This window comes from Betta splendens, chromosome 2, assembly GCF_900634795.4.
Source record: "Betta splendens chromosome 2, fBetSpl5.4, whole genome shotgun sequence".
In the NCBI taxonomy this organism is placed as follows: domain Eukaryota; kingdom Metazoa; phylum Chordata; class Actinopteri; order Anabantiformes; family Osphronemidae; genus Betta; species Betta splendens.
Window position 1 is genome coordinate 9,022,744 of NC_040882.2, and position 14,079 is coordinate 9,036,822.

The 14,079-nt window shown below is 43.3% G+C and overlaps 3 protein-coding genes across 3 annotated transcripts; 2 read left to right on the forward strand and 1 right to left on the reverse strand.

Annotated features, from left to right (window-relative positions):
- Positions 1-64: 64 nt before the first annotated feature.
- On the forward strand, positions 65-6,360 carry retreg2 (reticulophagy regulator family member 2). Its single transcript, XM_029174549.3, has 9 exons — positions 65-506; positions 989-1,098; positions 1,462-1,492; positions 1,854-1,983; positions 2,659-2,743; positions 2,887-3,024; positions 3,255-3,343; positions 3,697-3,832; positions 3,916-6,360. Exons 1-9 carry the CDS (start codon positions 253-255, stop codon positions 4,707-4,709), a joined length of 1,767 nt encoding a protein of 588 aa, XP_029030382.1. The 5' UTR covers positions 65-252; the 3' UTR covers positions 4,710-6,360.
- Positions 6,361-6,362: 2 nt separating this feature from the next.
- Positions 6,363-9,140, reverse strand: mdh1b (malate dehydrogenase 1B, NAD (soluble)). The gene is made up of 10 exons (XM_029174563.3): positions 8,985-9,140; positions 8,787-8,899; positions 8,571-8,705; positions 8,313-8,458; positions 8,061-8,226; positions 7,642-7,984; positions 7,426-7,567; positions 6,897-7,072; positions 6,610-6,749; positions 6,363-6,502 (listed from the first exon to the last, which is right to left on the reverse strand). The coding sequence occupies exons 1-10, from the start codon at positions 9,004-9,006 to the stop codon at positions 6,464-6,466; spliced, it is 1,422 nt and encodes a 473-aa protein (XP_029030396.1). The 5' UTR covers positions 9,007-9,140; the 3' UTR covers positions 6,363-6,463.
- An 81-nt stretch (positions 9,141-9,221) lies between these two features.
- Positions 9,222-13,851, forward strand: LOC114869972 (FAST kinase domain-containing protein 2, mitochondrial-like). The gene is made up of 11 exons (XM_029174537.3): positions 9,222-10,269; positions 10,349-10,452; positions 10,522-10,630; positions 10,723-10,846; positions 11,008-11,147; positions 11,236-11,408; positions 11,629-11,792; positions 11,875-12,096; positions 12,236-12,323; positions 13,135-13,249; positions 13,578-13,851. The coding sequence occupies exons 1-11, from the start codon at positions 9,634-9,636 to the stop codon at positions 13,698-13,700; spliced, it is 1,998 nt and encodes a 665-aa protein (XP_029030370.1). The 5' UTR covers positions 9,222-9,633; the 3' UTR covers positions 13,701-13,851.
- Positions 13,852-14,079: the final 228 nt, after the last annotated feature.

The window sequence follows — 14,079 nt, forward strand, 5'->3', positions numbered from 1 at the left end:
TTATATTAAGTGTGATCATTTATTTTAAAGTCTGAGACATTTTGTGCATGAGCCCTATAATTGGACCTTTATTGTTTATTTGAATTATTATTAGTAGTATTAGCATGTTGTAGCTATTTAAGTTCGTACATTGTGGTTAATCTCTCTTATTTTGAAGGCTGCAACAGGAAGCGTTACCTTTCTACGTTTGTAGAGCTTGACGATCTTTCCATATACCCCGTGCTTTCCAAAACAACATAAACTGGGGGAAACATGGCGAGCGGAGAGGAGGCCAGAGCACGGCCCTCGGCCACCTCCTCTTCGGTCGGACTGGAGGCACTCTTCCCCGCCGAGACCTCGGAGCAGGCCGGCGGCGACGGCAACCCGGAGCTCGTCCGCCTGCGGGAGCGTCTTCAGGGCTGGCTATCGCAGTACGAGTCCCTGCTGCTGTGGGTGCAGCGGCTGCTGGTGTGGGAGAGGCCGCTGCACAGCATCTCCGCCGCCTTGACTCTCAACACGTTATTCTGGTAAACGTCGCGGCCGCGTCCGGTCGCGCCCGCTGCGTGTGTAGGGCGCATCGTCGGGTGCTAGCGCGCTAACAGCCGCGTAGGGGGACGTCACGTCCAGTTAGCTAATCCCACGTCTTTAGCGGATTGCTAACGTGCCTTGCAGCCGCTTTAAACGTGATTGCGGAACGGGACACTTGGCTTCTAGCTTCGAATCCTGTCGGGAAACGCGCCGTGGCGCCGTCAAAAGCGGTTGTTACAGCCGCTAGCTTGTGTCGAGCCGCATCCAAACACGCACGGAGTGGCCCGGGCCTTGTCAAGCAGCAGTCACTGACACACTGCCGCTCTGTCCTGCCCCTCACTCAACCAGGAACCTGACATGCACATGTGTTTACTCAGTCTAATTTCAACGCCAGCTTCCTGATCTCATGCCAATATTACTGTACTACTGTGCTCCATGTGCGTGTGTTGAGCTGTCGCCGTTTGTCTTTGCGTGACCACAGGCTCCTGTCCTCCACCTCCCTGCGGCCTCTCTTCTTGCTGAGTGTCTCCCTGCTGGGACTGATGCTGCTGGAGAGATGGAAGCCCAAGTTGCCCGTCGTTGCTGGTAATGGTACGTCACGTCAGTGAAATCTGCTCCCAAGGCTTTGTCACTCAGCGCCCGAGCAAATGCTCAGTGTTGCTGGGCCAGTTCAATGATACTTTTGTGTAGGATGCGGTCTGAGCAGAGGCACGCAGGGCTGGAAAAGCCAAGAAACTCTGCTGAAAGTCAGCATTGTGTTATCCTTATGCGTGGGTTTGTGCATATTTGATTTCCAGAACACCACCACAGTGCCACTCTAGTACTACTAGTAGTACTACATAGTACAAAGTACTCTCATTACAGTCTGTGTCCTAGTAGATGTGACAAAATGATCCATTTGTTTTACATGTACGATCACAATCTGCTGCTAACTATGTGTTTCATCTACTGCAGTTCAACATGCAGAGTCTCACCCTGTGCAAAGGTGTGTATTATGTTTTAGTCCTGCCTCTTGTGGGGTAATTTTCTGATTTGTGAGCACATGTTTAGTGTAAGCACATGTTAAATGCCATTGGTATTTTCCTCAAAAATGACACCATGTTATTAGAACTCATCCCCAGCGCGTTTCTCCTTCCCCGTTACTGTGAACATAGGATATGGAATTCTGCAAACAGTGGAATACTTTAAGTACGTATGTACATTGTGTTTTACACGAGTGTGTGTGTGTGTGTGTGCGCGCGCGTGTGTGTGTGTGTGTGTGTGTGTGTGTGTGTGTGTGTGTGTGTGTGTGTGTGTGTGTGCGCGTGCGTGTGTGTGCGTGCATGCATTCTTTTGCTTGCATACAGTGACACAATGAGTGTGGAGCAGCGTCTGCTCAGTGTCCCTGAACTCAGCCACCACCTGGCAGAGAGCTACCTGACCTGCTGCCTGTACCTGCAGGAGATGTTGCAATACAAACGACAGAACCACGGCAAAGTAAATGCACTTTAACTCCCACTATTAAAAGTACAGATGTTTTTTATACATCACAGACTGCACAAAAGTAGGATTATGATGTACAGGTTAAACAACCTGGTTTCTCTTCTGGCTGGTCAAGGAAAATCACAGGGAGAATATTTTGCAGGTTGCTGAATTGTTTATTATGAGCAAATGATGGGAATAGAGAATGTATCTCTCAGGTTATTATCTATACTAATTTAAGCAATTAAGAAAAAACGATAGCTAGATCTCTCCTGGAAACTCAATAAATTCACACATTTGTCAACAAAATGAAGAGCAATCTTCAGAAAAGTAGCTTGATAATGGAGAATAAGTTTCTATGGAAACTAGGCTGGGTTTAATTGGTCCTACTTTGGTGCAACCAAGTCTGGGATAAATTCAAGCAGAACACCAGATACAGTAGATCTTGACTTATCTCTTTCAGTACCTTGTTTTTGTGCAACATCCCTCTCGGGCCTAATCCACAGTGTCAGCTCACATGCAGGTCGCTGATGCAGATAGAGTGGACTGAATTCATTCTTAAAGATAATGCACAAAAAATAAATCCTCTGTAAAGTTTATTACACATGCATTAGTGCCACCTTCACTTCCTCCTCCTGTACCCTTAAACCTAAAGGTGTCAAAGCCAAATTTTCCCTGCTGTTTCCTCAGTTCTGTGCAATGATGTGCAGTGGCTGTTTTGTGCTCGCCGTGGTCGGACATTATGTACCAGGAATCATGATTTCCTATATTATAGGTGAGTCATTATAGTTCTGTTGTAATGTTGTCCAGAAGATACTGTAATGTTTTTAAGTTGGAGGATATTTATACATTAGCATTGTGCATTTGAACCATCCTACTTGTGCTGTTGTTGTTGTTTTCCGCTGCGCACCCCTCCAGTCTTGAGTGTGCTTTTGTGGCCTCTGGTGGTGTACCATGAGCTCATCCAGAGGATGTACACGGGCCTGGAGCCAATCCTGATGAAACTGGACTACAGCATGAAGGGAGACACCGAGCACCGCAAGCACGACAAGAGGAGTGAGTGCTATTGTGTGTCACCTTCGCAGGCCATAGACTGAAGCCTCATTCAGGCTTGTAACATTAATGCAAGACTTTGAGGTTTGACTTAATGTGGATAAAAATAGTTTTTGTCAAATCACCTGTGGCATAACGGCGTAAATGAAGCCATGTTGAATGTCAAGGTTATGTCATTAGTAGTTCCTCTGGTTCAGTGTGATATTTAATAGTGTGCATGTGTACCTTAACAGAAATGAAGAAAGAGGTGGAGGAGGGTGACGAGCCAAGGGCTGAAACTGAAAGTGAGAGCGAGGAGGAGCTGTCGTGCTTTGCTCCAACGGTAAACACACACACACACAGTAAATCTCGGTCTACCTTGAACTGCTGCAAACAATAAGGCTTTAGTTCAAAACCATCAGAGGAAGCAGCTGTGTGGTTAAATGCACATTTTTGCACAGGTAAATGATACACCACTAATTTCTACTGCTGGGTGTGAAACTCCAGAACCGTTTGTTCAGTAATTTTAGTGTTGATCTTTTGTCAGATGTCTACACCTACAGAGCTGAGTACCAGTGATTTCTGTGGATGCTGTAAATTGCCACTAGTGATGCTAACATCTATTTTAAATGCACAAGAGAACTGTGGTGGTTACAGGTTGGTTCGTCTGTGTGGGTTTGTTGCTTTGCTGTCTAGGTGGATGTGAAAACCACAGCTCTGGCGATGGCCATCACAGACTCAGAGCTGTCTGACGAGGAGGCGTCCATCCTGGAGAGCGGAGGGTTCTCAGTATCCAGAGCCACCACTCCTCAACTCACCGACATGTCTGAAGGTAGATGTCACTTACATCACTTATTCTTCATTACACAGCTAAACTTCAATGGAGTCGTTTTATTTCCGCCTCATCTACTACAGATCTAGACCAGCAGAGTTTACACAGTGATCCAGAAGAGTCCTACCTGCGGGATCTCCCTGAGTTCCCCTCAGTTGAGGAGTTCCCGTCCATCGAGCACAGCCTGCTTCACTTTCCTTTGCGAAACACCACCCAGGTAGACGGAGCACAAGCCAGTGCACAATCAGAGGGGGAGCAGTTGAGCCCCACCAGCCTCCTCATCCAGCACTTGGCGTCACCCCTCCACTTTGTGAACACACACTTCAACGGACATGGACGTTTACCAGGGGGTGAGGGGGGGGCTGTGCCAGTGCTGGGTGCAGGGCAAGAAGCGGGCCGGTCGAGGGGAGCGAGGGAGCCTGCAGGGATCCAGGGTGCCCAGCGATCCTTGGAGGCCTTGAGCGAGGAGATCGTGAGCACGGCCATCTCCACTGTGGTGCAGAACACTCTGTCTGCCCTGCTCCGCTCGAGCGACGCCAGCGAGGAGCCCACCCTGGATGAGTTCCTTCCTACTGAAAATCCACTGGGCGCTTCGGAAACCTCCATCCAACCCGCAGGTACCGCTGCTAACACTACAGTTACCACAATAGGCACGCTGGGGACTGACGAGGACGTGGATGAGGCCATCACAACGGAAAGCGGCGCGGGCGAGGAGATGCCTGACGACACATTAGTTCCGACTGAGGAAGAGGACTTTGAGCTCCTGGACCAAAGTGAACTGGAGCAGGTTTATGAGGGACTGGAGCCCAGCTCTGATAGACAGGTGGTGGGAGGAGCTTTAGACACACCTCCGTCCCCTCATCAATCACAATCATAGCTTCTCTGTTGCTCCCCCTTTTGTCCAAACCTCCAACTGTTTTGTTTTTATTTCTGTATTAGAACGACATTATATCCTTCATACTTCTATACACAAAACATTTATCAAAGAGTTTGATGTCTGATACTGTTGGTTGGTGATTGTGTGGCAGATGGTTGAAATTACTCTACTTTCAAAGCCTCACATTACTGTTAAGGAAGAGTTGGAATATACTATTAATATATGCTATAAATTATTTAATTTAATGGTCCATTGATGAAACTTTATTTTTGATCTGAGAGGGAGTTTAAAAAGTAAATGTCGTCCCTTTAGTTGCCCAATATTGTTGAATGTTAAGTGTATTAATGCTGACACCACGGACGTCCAAGTTAAAAATATAGTAACAAGTTCCCAGAGTTAGACTTTAACAATAGTATTAGCCTTCACTTTATCCTTTCCTCTAAAGGTTACAGCTCTGACATAAGCATTCAGTGATTTAGTGGTCTTTCACTTGTTGCCTGGATATGGAAACTTAATCTCTTGACATTGTTGGATGTTAACAGGTAGTAGATTTTCACCCATGCACACAAGTGACTTTAATGTGAGAAACCTTCCCCAGCTTTCCTCTCTGTGATTTGACAAGTGCAAAGATACTTTAATTTCTTACACTCATATGTACTGACTTTGATAACAGGCTTCTCGTGACTTGGACTCGCCCATTCTGAAATATTTGTACATGTACAGTCATCACTTGGATATGTGTATTTAGCAAGTAACCCTCCTTGTGCCACGATGAAATCCATGCATGCCACGATTCACGCATGTATTTACCGTGATCAGGAAAGACGTGTTACTTTTCCTACTTTCCGAGAGACGTGTTTAATTGTTCAACATCTGGCTGCTGCTGATGTTGATGAAGTGACCCTTCATGACACTGTGTGCGTCAGGGTTTTTGCTTTTGTAAGTCAGCCACTCAGCCTCCAGAACTCAGGGTTGGGTTGTACAAATCAAAATAACATTGCAGAATATGTGTCCATTTCCTGACCTGTTGTAGTGCACTGCATTTGTACTAACCTATTTTTTTTCTCTCCAGTTAATGCCTCCTTGTGTATAGTCTAGAAATGTTAAACAGGACCGTGTACATTCTGCATGTTAGAAAAAATGGACAAAAAAAACAACAGCACTCGGTTTCTCCTTGTCAAATGACAAAGTACTGCACAATTTATGAAGAAAAAGATTGAATGAGGTTAAGGAGCCCATTCAATTGCGTATTGTTTAATATTTAATCACTAGGATGAATAAAAGTTTTGTTGTTTCTTCATTTTTAAGATACTTCCCAGCTGTAAATGGAAAATGTGTGGCCAGCAATGTCGAGCATATTAACAGACTAGTTTGTGTATGGTAATAGTGTGTTTTATGCTTAAAATATAGCTACATGGACTATATATATATATAAAACAATTACTGAACTGTCCAATTTTAAAAAAGGAATATATTTTCTAATTTCTTCTTTTTCCATAAAGAGCTCAGTTTGATCTTTTACATCTAACAAAACTCTGTAACATCTACGGACAACTTTGACAAAGCGGGAAAGATTTGTCATCTAACCATCAAAGTATCGTTGCAATTCCAAATGTGAACGTGAGAGAATAAAAGAAAAAACTGAAACAAATGGAAGGTGTGTGCTTGACATTTATCTCAATTACCTCTTTATTGATTTAAAGTCTTTAACTGGACAGGGCCGTGCCATCTGTAAACTCATCTTGTCATCTGTTTTATCTGTTGGTAATAGTAATGTCATCTGCTCTTCTTTCCTGGGGGAAAAAGCAAACTTTTAGTGCCATTAAAAGTTTTTTGGGAGCACAGTATGCCTTAACAGCATATTGTAACTGCATTTGGTTGTTTTTGTAACTTCACATACCTGCAAGATTTCAGAAGCAGAAAGCTGAAGTCTCTCCTTCAGTCCATCTCCAACAGTCACATCGAGCAGTGTCGACCATTTACCATGTGTGAAAGTTACTGGAACTGAGAAGATGATGCCATCTGGGAGATCGTAGTAGCCTGCAAAAAGCCAAAACAATCACGTTCACAAAATAAGCTCATATTTAGGCACGAGCCCCTTACTTTTTAAAAGCTTGGGTTGTTAATACTGCCAACTAAACCCTCTGATGGTATTTTGCCACATATTGTTCTTCATTGTGTTTGAACCTGGGCAGAGCACTCCCACAGAGAAGATGTCATCTGGACTGCAGGTGCCGTTCCAAGCTTTTAGGATAGTGAGGATCCCGTTGGCTGTAGACATGGCAGCTGTGTGGGACAGTTTGGAAGCAACAGCTGCACGCTGACAGCGGACCAGGTCTTGGAAGTCGGTTCCCAACCATTTCCTGGAAAGGATATGGAGATTATTGTTTCTTTGGTGTATTTCCAGCACAGGATGTTTATCACCGCAGTGCTCACATTTGTTGTGCAACCAACATTGGCACAGGGTGAAGTCACAGCAGGATAAAGCTTAGTTGGCAGTTTTGTAATCTGATGTGCACCAGACTTTATTAGTGTTTAGCCTGCCATACAGGCATGGTGGACCTGAATATAATGAATCATCAAAGTAGATATATTAGGTCAAGGCATTCAAAATCTCAATCTCTAAAAAGACTCACCAAAGCTTCAGAAGTAGGATGAAGGAAAGAACACTGTCATATCAATAAATGCTGAGATAATATTTGCCTCTGAAACAAACCTGTCATGGAGAATCTTTAAAACTGACTGGCTGAAGAATGATGGCCCTTTGATTGGCCCATTATAGTTGAAAACCTTCGCCCTCTGCAGGTCTGCATAGAAAGTGCCACTGATGTTCCCCCACACAATCACGTCCTTTACATCTAAAGAAGACATGTTTTTATTTTAGAAAAGTGTAAAAAAGCAAAGCAGCTCTGCAGAAACCTTGCAGGTGTACCTGATGCTCTCACTTTCAGCTTCTTTGCAAGTATCGCCCTGGCCATATTCTCCAGCTGAGTTGCCATGGTGACAAACCGGCGACTGTCAGTGAGATGCGCCTTCTCCACAAGAAGCGAGCACTTTAAATTGACAAATGAGTCACCGGCCACAATCACCTTCACATCCTTCTTGGCTCTTGTATCGATCAGTTCTCCGTACTCTTTATAACACTCTTTCATTTTGTTTAATTTCCTCTCCCCGTGGCACTCGTCCTCTGCGTCCTTGCCATCACACCACTCATCCAGCAGGAGGATGACATCTGCTTCTAGGAAGGCTAGCTCCAGATCTGTGTGAATGGTCACCTGCAAAATATATATAGGTGTTCTTATCTTGTTTTGATAAAACAAAATGTTTTTATTCAAGAAAAAACTCTTATACGTGATGTAGCAGAGGGAGAGCCAAATCCTCTGTCTCCATCTTCAGCCCCTTCAGTTCCTCCTCATCCCCCTCCACCTCCAGCATGTGGAGGATAATCGCAGTGTGAGGAAACACCTCAGCAGAGAGCAGATTGGGGATTAAAATGTGGCAGGTTGGGTTGAGAGCACTGGAAAGGTACGACCCATTAGCTGACACATATAGAATGCCTTGAAAAGTTTCCAGAAATCTATATAGCTTATCAGAGCAACCCACCCACTGATCCATATGTGAAGGGCGTTGATGTGACTATTATGGTGCTGCTGCTGCTCCTTGATGAAGTTCACCCTGGTCTCGAGGTTTTCAGCTGAAACGCTTAACATGGTTTCTGTAGGCATGTCTGATGTGATGCTGTAATACTCCTAATCAACCAACAAGTAAAAACATCTGCATGTTAGAGTTCAAAGTTAGAATTATTAACTATACCATAATAATAATTGTATTATTACCTATTATTACCTTGGCTTAGCTTACCTGACAGTGCTCAAGGAAGTCGCTAAAGCCACCTATGAGCATCCTTTTCCCCCCTTGTTCCAACAGCTCTCTCCAAATCAATGGGGACTTGTCGTGTTTCCAGCCATTTAATACGCAAGTGGCCTCCAGCCATTTCTATTTCAGGCCGCAGAGATGTTATGGTGACAACAGATGACACGTACAGTAGAAATTAAACAGATCAAATTAGAAATGTACCTTCCATTCATCTGGGAGGATGCATATTTTACGGATCTTGAAGTTTGGCAGAGAGAGCTGCAGCGCGTCTGCTAACAGTTCCGCTTTGGCATAATAAGGGCAGTCGGCTTTTCCTGCAAGAGGAGAAAAAAAAATCAAAATTGAGAGTTTTAATAGCTAACTGAATAATTAAAGATGAAAGCCACAGTCAAAATTTACCTGCAAGCACAAATTTTGCCATTGTTTCTGGCACAATAACGTTTGTTGCTAGGAGACCGAGGTTGTTACGCTTATTTGATCCCGTGTAGAAAACACAAGAAAAATAACAATATGTGTCATTAAAAGGTCAGGGTTGACCTTAATAAAAATACCAAAACATAATATGGTATTAATATGTCGTATTCACAATAATTGTTGTTTGTAATTAGGTTTATGTTTGACAGGATATGTCGTAGTCGTACTATGTTGTCAGGGGACCAAAGATGGCGGCGCACACAGCGCCACCAGCGTGCGACAGTGCTAGCGTAAGTTGGTCTAGCTAAAACAATATACTACTTCTGCAGTTACGGTACTTGGGGGACTCGGCTTTTATGTCAACGTTTACATTGTCAGGCAGGTGCTTTATGTTACTTTGGTACAGTTTGTGTGATTAAATTAATGATGTAGGTGCATCATTAGCTAATCGCATCTAACACAAGCTAGCTGGTGTTTTGATTGAAGAAGACAGTCTGTTGACCTTGTTGGCCTCTGGCATTTTTAATAAATACCTACGCAAGTGTCTAAATATTTGGCGAGTAGCCTCGTTCTCTGTAGTGAGACAGTTGTGAAAGATCACACACTCTTTTGGATACTAAATAAATAGAAAATAATGTCAGTCTGGGTGGCTGAAGAAGCCATGAGATGCGCTCTGCGCTTCTGCAGCCGCAAGTTTCTATGGCAATCGCGCTTTCCCGTGAAGCCAGCAGCCACCCAAAACTCATCTTCTCTTTGTAAAAGGCTGACACACACCTGGGACATAGGGAGAAGCCACTCGTGCCTGGCAATAAGTTTAGCCAGTTCAGTGCAATTTTACTCACAAGGCAGAATTCACAATGATGAGGTGAAGGAGAAGGATCTCTCCTCTGCACCAGCAGAGTCTTCACTGTTCAGCTCGACCATCTCAGGGCAGACACCTAGGCAATCCCCCTTCGTGGCAGAGCTGCAGAAATGTTGCTCCCCATCAGATGTGTTGGACCTCACCTGCAAATACGCACCCACAATTAAGCAGATCAGCAGTTGCCTGAACCACATGTGGTCCACCAGTAAGAAGATGTCAGATGAGCAGCTGCGCTATGAGCGCCAGCTGATGTTTGAGCATCCTGCATTTGAGACACTACTGCAGAAGGCCATGAAAAGTGCATGGCTAATGGACAATGATTGTCTGGTCCACTCTCTCTTGAGCATGGTCAACCTAGGTGTGCCTCAACAAAGCCGCGTGGTTCAAACATTGCTCCAAACCTGCCAGGTAAACAAAGCTCAATAACAGGATCAGTACATGGGCGTTTTTGTGGTGACATTATTCAAGTTTTGTGCCTTACTAACAGGAGAAGATGAATAACTTTGATGAGAAGAGCCTGTCCATCTTGGCAACCTGTCTGGAAAAAATGAATGACAGCCCCAGCGTTGGGGCACTTAAACATGGCACGAGGTACACAAAGATTTTCAGAATTTGTGAAATGTACAAAACAGTCATCTGACTTTTATGTCTGTGACCTAGACTAATTGTTGAGGCCCGTCTTCCTGGCATCCAGTCTGTATTGGCTCTCCAGACTATGATGCGTTTGTTGGGGAAAGATGTACCTCTGGACCTTAAGAAAAAACTAGAGGTCAGTTACAGATTCATGAATTCAACATTACATAGGTGTATTTCACCTCTGAATACATAACCCAAGAAATGTTTTGTGTGTTTATTCTTCAGAGAAAAGCTTTGTCAATGACTGGCCAGTTCAGCCTTCCCAACACCCAGTATATGATCTCCACTATGGCCACAATGGGTTTCTATTCCAGACCACTGCTGGAGGTCTGCAGTAAAACCATCACAGGTAAAATAATTGTCTTGGGAATTTGTGAACGTTCATAAAATACTTCCTATGGGGTATAATATGGCCACAAAAAACATACAGAATTATGTAAATATTGGGATATTATAACCTGTAGGATTTGGAAAAAGGCTCTAAAGTTATATTTCTCAACACTCTGCTAGAAAACCTCCAGTGGATCCCCTTTAACATATTGTATAAAGTGCTGCAGTCATGTAAAGAGCTGCACTACAGAGATTTAAACATGCTCACTGGAGTATCGAACTACATCGCCTCCACACTGGATGTATGGACCAATAAACAGGTACAAGAACACATACTGTATTTGTATTTATACCGGACTCAAATCTTCCTGCTTGACTTTAAAACCTATACTGCTTTGTTTTTTTCAGCTCCTCTTCTTGCTGTCCATGTTCGAGAAGTTTTTGTTCTGTCCCACTGCCTTAATGGACGCATTTGCTGAGAAAGTAGTGTCCGATCCAAACGTCCTGACATTTAAGCACCTCCTTTGTGTTCTGAGGGTGTACTCTTCTCTCAACTATGATCTGCATCACCGGAGAGAGACGTAGGTCACTCTTACTCTGTGCCAGAGTAATTTACACGCAATTTACTATCTAACTACCATAATGAAGGACAGAATTAGTTAGGATGATTGAGCAGTACACTTCCACAAACATAGCATGTGGAAAAACCTATCAGTGGCAGAAAACAGGTTGTGTTCTTTGTCAGAAGAACATTTGTGTATGAGTGTATATGGCCATATTTGTTTTTTCTTCTTGCTACAGGTTTTTGGACAGTGTCAGCCAGGTCCTAGATTCCTATCTTCACAAACTGTCTGCATTTGAGTTGCTGAAGTCTGTTTATTTTCTATGTCTATTGGGCCACTTCCCCTCTGCACCGCTGGAGAAGCTCCTGCAGAGTAGTACAGTGGAACAGATAAACAGTAGTGGTAAGATAATGAACACACACACATTGTTGTCTTTAGTCATTTTTATGTCTGAGCCATCTTTGCTTTCTGTGTTTCCTCTCAGCATCAAAGAGTCGGAATAATCAGCAAAGAATGCTTCGGACAGTGGACTTGTGCCTCCATCTTGATCTCTGTCAGCCCTTGACTGTTCCTTCACTGGGTAACACTGAATCCAGTATTCCATCAGTCAACCCTCAGCTTTCACAAGGACTACAGACTGTGTTAGGGGAGCAGGCAGACACAATGCTACAGGAAATGGTGATGGTGGAGGACTTCTACCTTATAGGTAATGAATATTTTTCTGCTATATTGTGCTTGTGCAACCTTTTTTAATATTACATTGTTAACCCAAAACAAGAAGCTACAAGAAGAAAACTATTTCAGTTTATTTTGAATTTGAGCTACGTTCTCATTTTGATTGTCAGATGCTGTGATAACCAAGCCTGTGCCCAACCAGAGCGACGCAAGCAGGTGCGCAGAGAAAGAGCTTTCTCCAGCAGAGAGCAGTCAAAGGTAAAGCGACAGCATTGGTTTGCAATCGATGACGTGACCAGACTTCGTTCACTAACTGGCAGCGCAGTGCTGCCTTTCGGTTTTGTTTATAAAATGTTTGTGACTTCTGGTTATATTATGTGCCAGGTGCAGAGGATGTTCATTTTTTTGTTCTCATAGTGAGGGTGATTACGCACATCTGATTCTGCAATTTGTAATGCATCAAAAAACGCTTGCACATCATATCTACACTTTGAACTGTGGCAGGAGTACTATAAAAAGTGGAACTTACCATAAATTATACTTATACAGTGAGCACAGATGTTTACTTGGATTTAAAACTAAGTGATAACTGAGAAAGTCTGCTGAAACTTTCAGTCACATAATGTAACATCTAATATTAGCAATAATTAGCATTTATATATGTTTAATTATTTTTAACAAAGTGATATTTATTTTTTTAATAGTAGTCTGCTTGAGGTTGTGTAGCTTTCATAACTGAGGGTGCATGTTACCAGCTTCCGAGGCAGTATGCAAAACTACGCAAACTTTCTCTTATTATCTGTATACATACATATCTGAATTTATGCTCAGTTCTAAATTATGAAAAGTGATATTTCTGCTAAATTCTAAAACTTCATCAGTGTAGCGACTAAAATTGTTGCGTTTTGATGTTGAATAGAAACTTAATTGTGCTCAAATCAGCAATAATTGAATAGAGCTGAGTCTGCTCTGACTGAGGTTTTGTCACTGTTTTTTCCTCCGTGCTGTCTCTTTTATCTTGTCATTGACCTTTATTCATAGCTGAGAAATGCATTTCTCAAAATTTTAGAATCGCAATCGTTTGCGCACCACCCTCCGGTTTTTGCTACGGTACGTCCAAACCCCGTGGTCCCTTAGCGGTCAAGATCCGGCATCTAAAGATCCTGGGATACACCCCTGTCCTGGTGAGACTCTCTAAAACCATATTAATGTTTCCGATTCTATATATCATTTATTTGAAATGATTATTAAAGCTTATCTGCATGACCTTCACATCTTCCACTGCTCATGCTCTCAGTCATAAGTATTTATTTTAATTTGACTCATTCAGTTTGGTTTCATAGCAAACTGAATGAGTCAATGTCATCATACAGAGGTTTAAAATACTCAGATCAGGATGAAAACATAAAGGTAGCATGAATGTATAACCCACTTCCAGTACAGACAGTCTCATACGTTCTTCCTCTAAGTAGAGAAGCATCAGTTGAGTGCCTCCCTGTTCCCATTCTACAGATTACGGAGCAGGATCTGCGATCTGAGGAGCACAGGACAAAGTTCCTCAGGGGATTGATTTTTCCAGAACAGCACAGATCCAATACAGAGGGGAGAGATCCAACACATGAACTGGGATCTTGAGGACATTTGCCTGCAATCATCTTGCTACTTAAGTCTTTGTCCACAACAGAGATATAAATATATAAAATGAATCGAGGCCTGTATTGGAAGAAAATGCAGCAGGCTTAAATATTCAATCTGCAAGATGTAAATAAAACAACACTGATGAAGATCTCTTAATCTTTCTTCTTGTGTAATTAAACTGTGAAAGTAGCTGCAGAAGTTGTGTTTTCGGTGGAGGAGGGGAATTTTTTTCATCATAAACATTATGATAAAAGGGTATTGTTTTGAATCCTTCCAGTCCCCAGCGGGGACCGAGCGCCACCAGACGCACCGTGCCAACCTTGATGCTGCGTGTGGCAGTGAACGAGCAAAGGCCCCGGTGCCCGAATGAAACTTG

Coding starts and splice junctions, on each gene's coding strand:
- retreg2 (XM_029174549.3), top strand. CDS start 253: ATGGCGAGCGGAGAGGAGGCCAGAGCACGGCCCTCGGCCACCTCCTCT. Junction 1,493..1,853: donor GAGTCTCACCCTGTGCAAAG/GTGTGTATTATG, acceptor GCTTGCATACAG/TGACACAATGAGTGTGGAGC. Junction 3,344..3,696: donor TGTCGTGCTTTGCTCCAACG/GTAAACACACAC, acceptor TTTGCTGTCTAG/GTGGATGTGAAAACCACAGC.
- mdh1b (XM_029174563.3), bottom strand. CDS start 9,006: ATGGCAAAATTTGTGCTTGCAG. Junction 8,227..8,312: donor CTTCACATATGGATCAGTGG/GTGGGTTGCTCT, acceptor GTACCTTTCCAG/TGCTCTCAACCCAACCTGCC. Junction 7,985..8,060: donor CTCTCCCTCTGCTACATCAC/GTATAAGAGTTT, acceptor TATATTTTGCAG/GTGACCATTCACACAGATCT.
- LOC114869972 (XM_029174537.3), top strand. CDS start 9,634: ATGTCAGTCTGGGTGGCTGAAGAAGCCATGAGATGCGCTCTGCGCTTC. Junction 10,847..11,007: donor CTGCAGTAAAACCATCACAG/GTAAAATAATTG, acceptor ACACTCTGCTAG/AAAACCTCCAGTGGATCCCC. Junction 12,097..12,235: donor GGAGGACTTCTACCTTATAG/GTAATGAATATT, acceptor TTTGATTGTCAG/ATGCTGTGATAACCAAGCCT.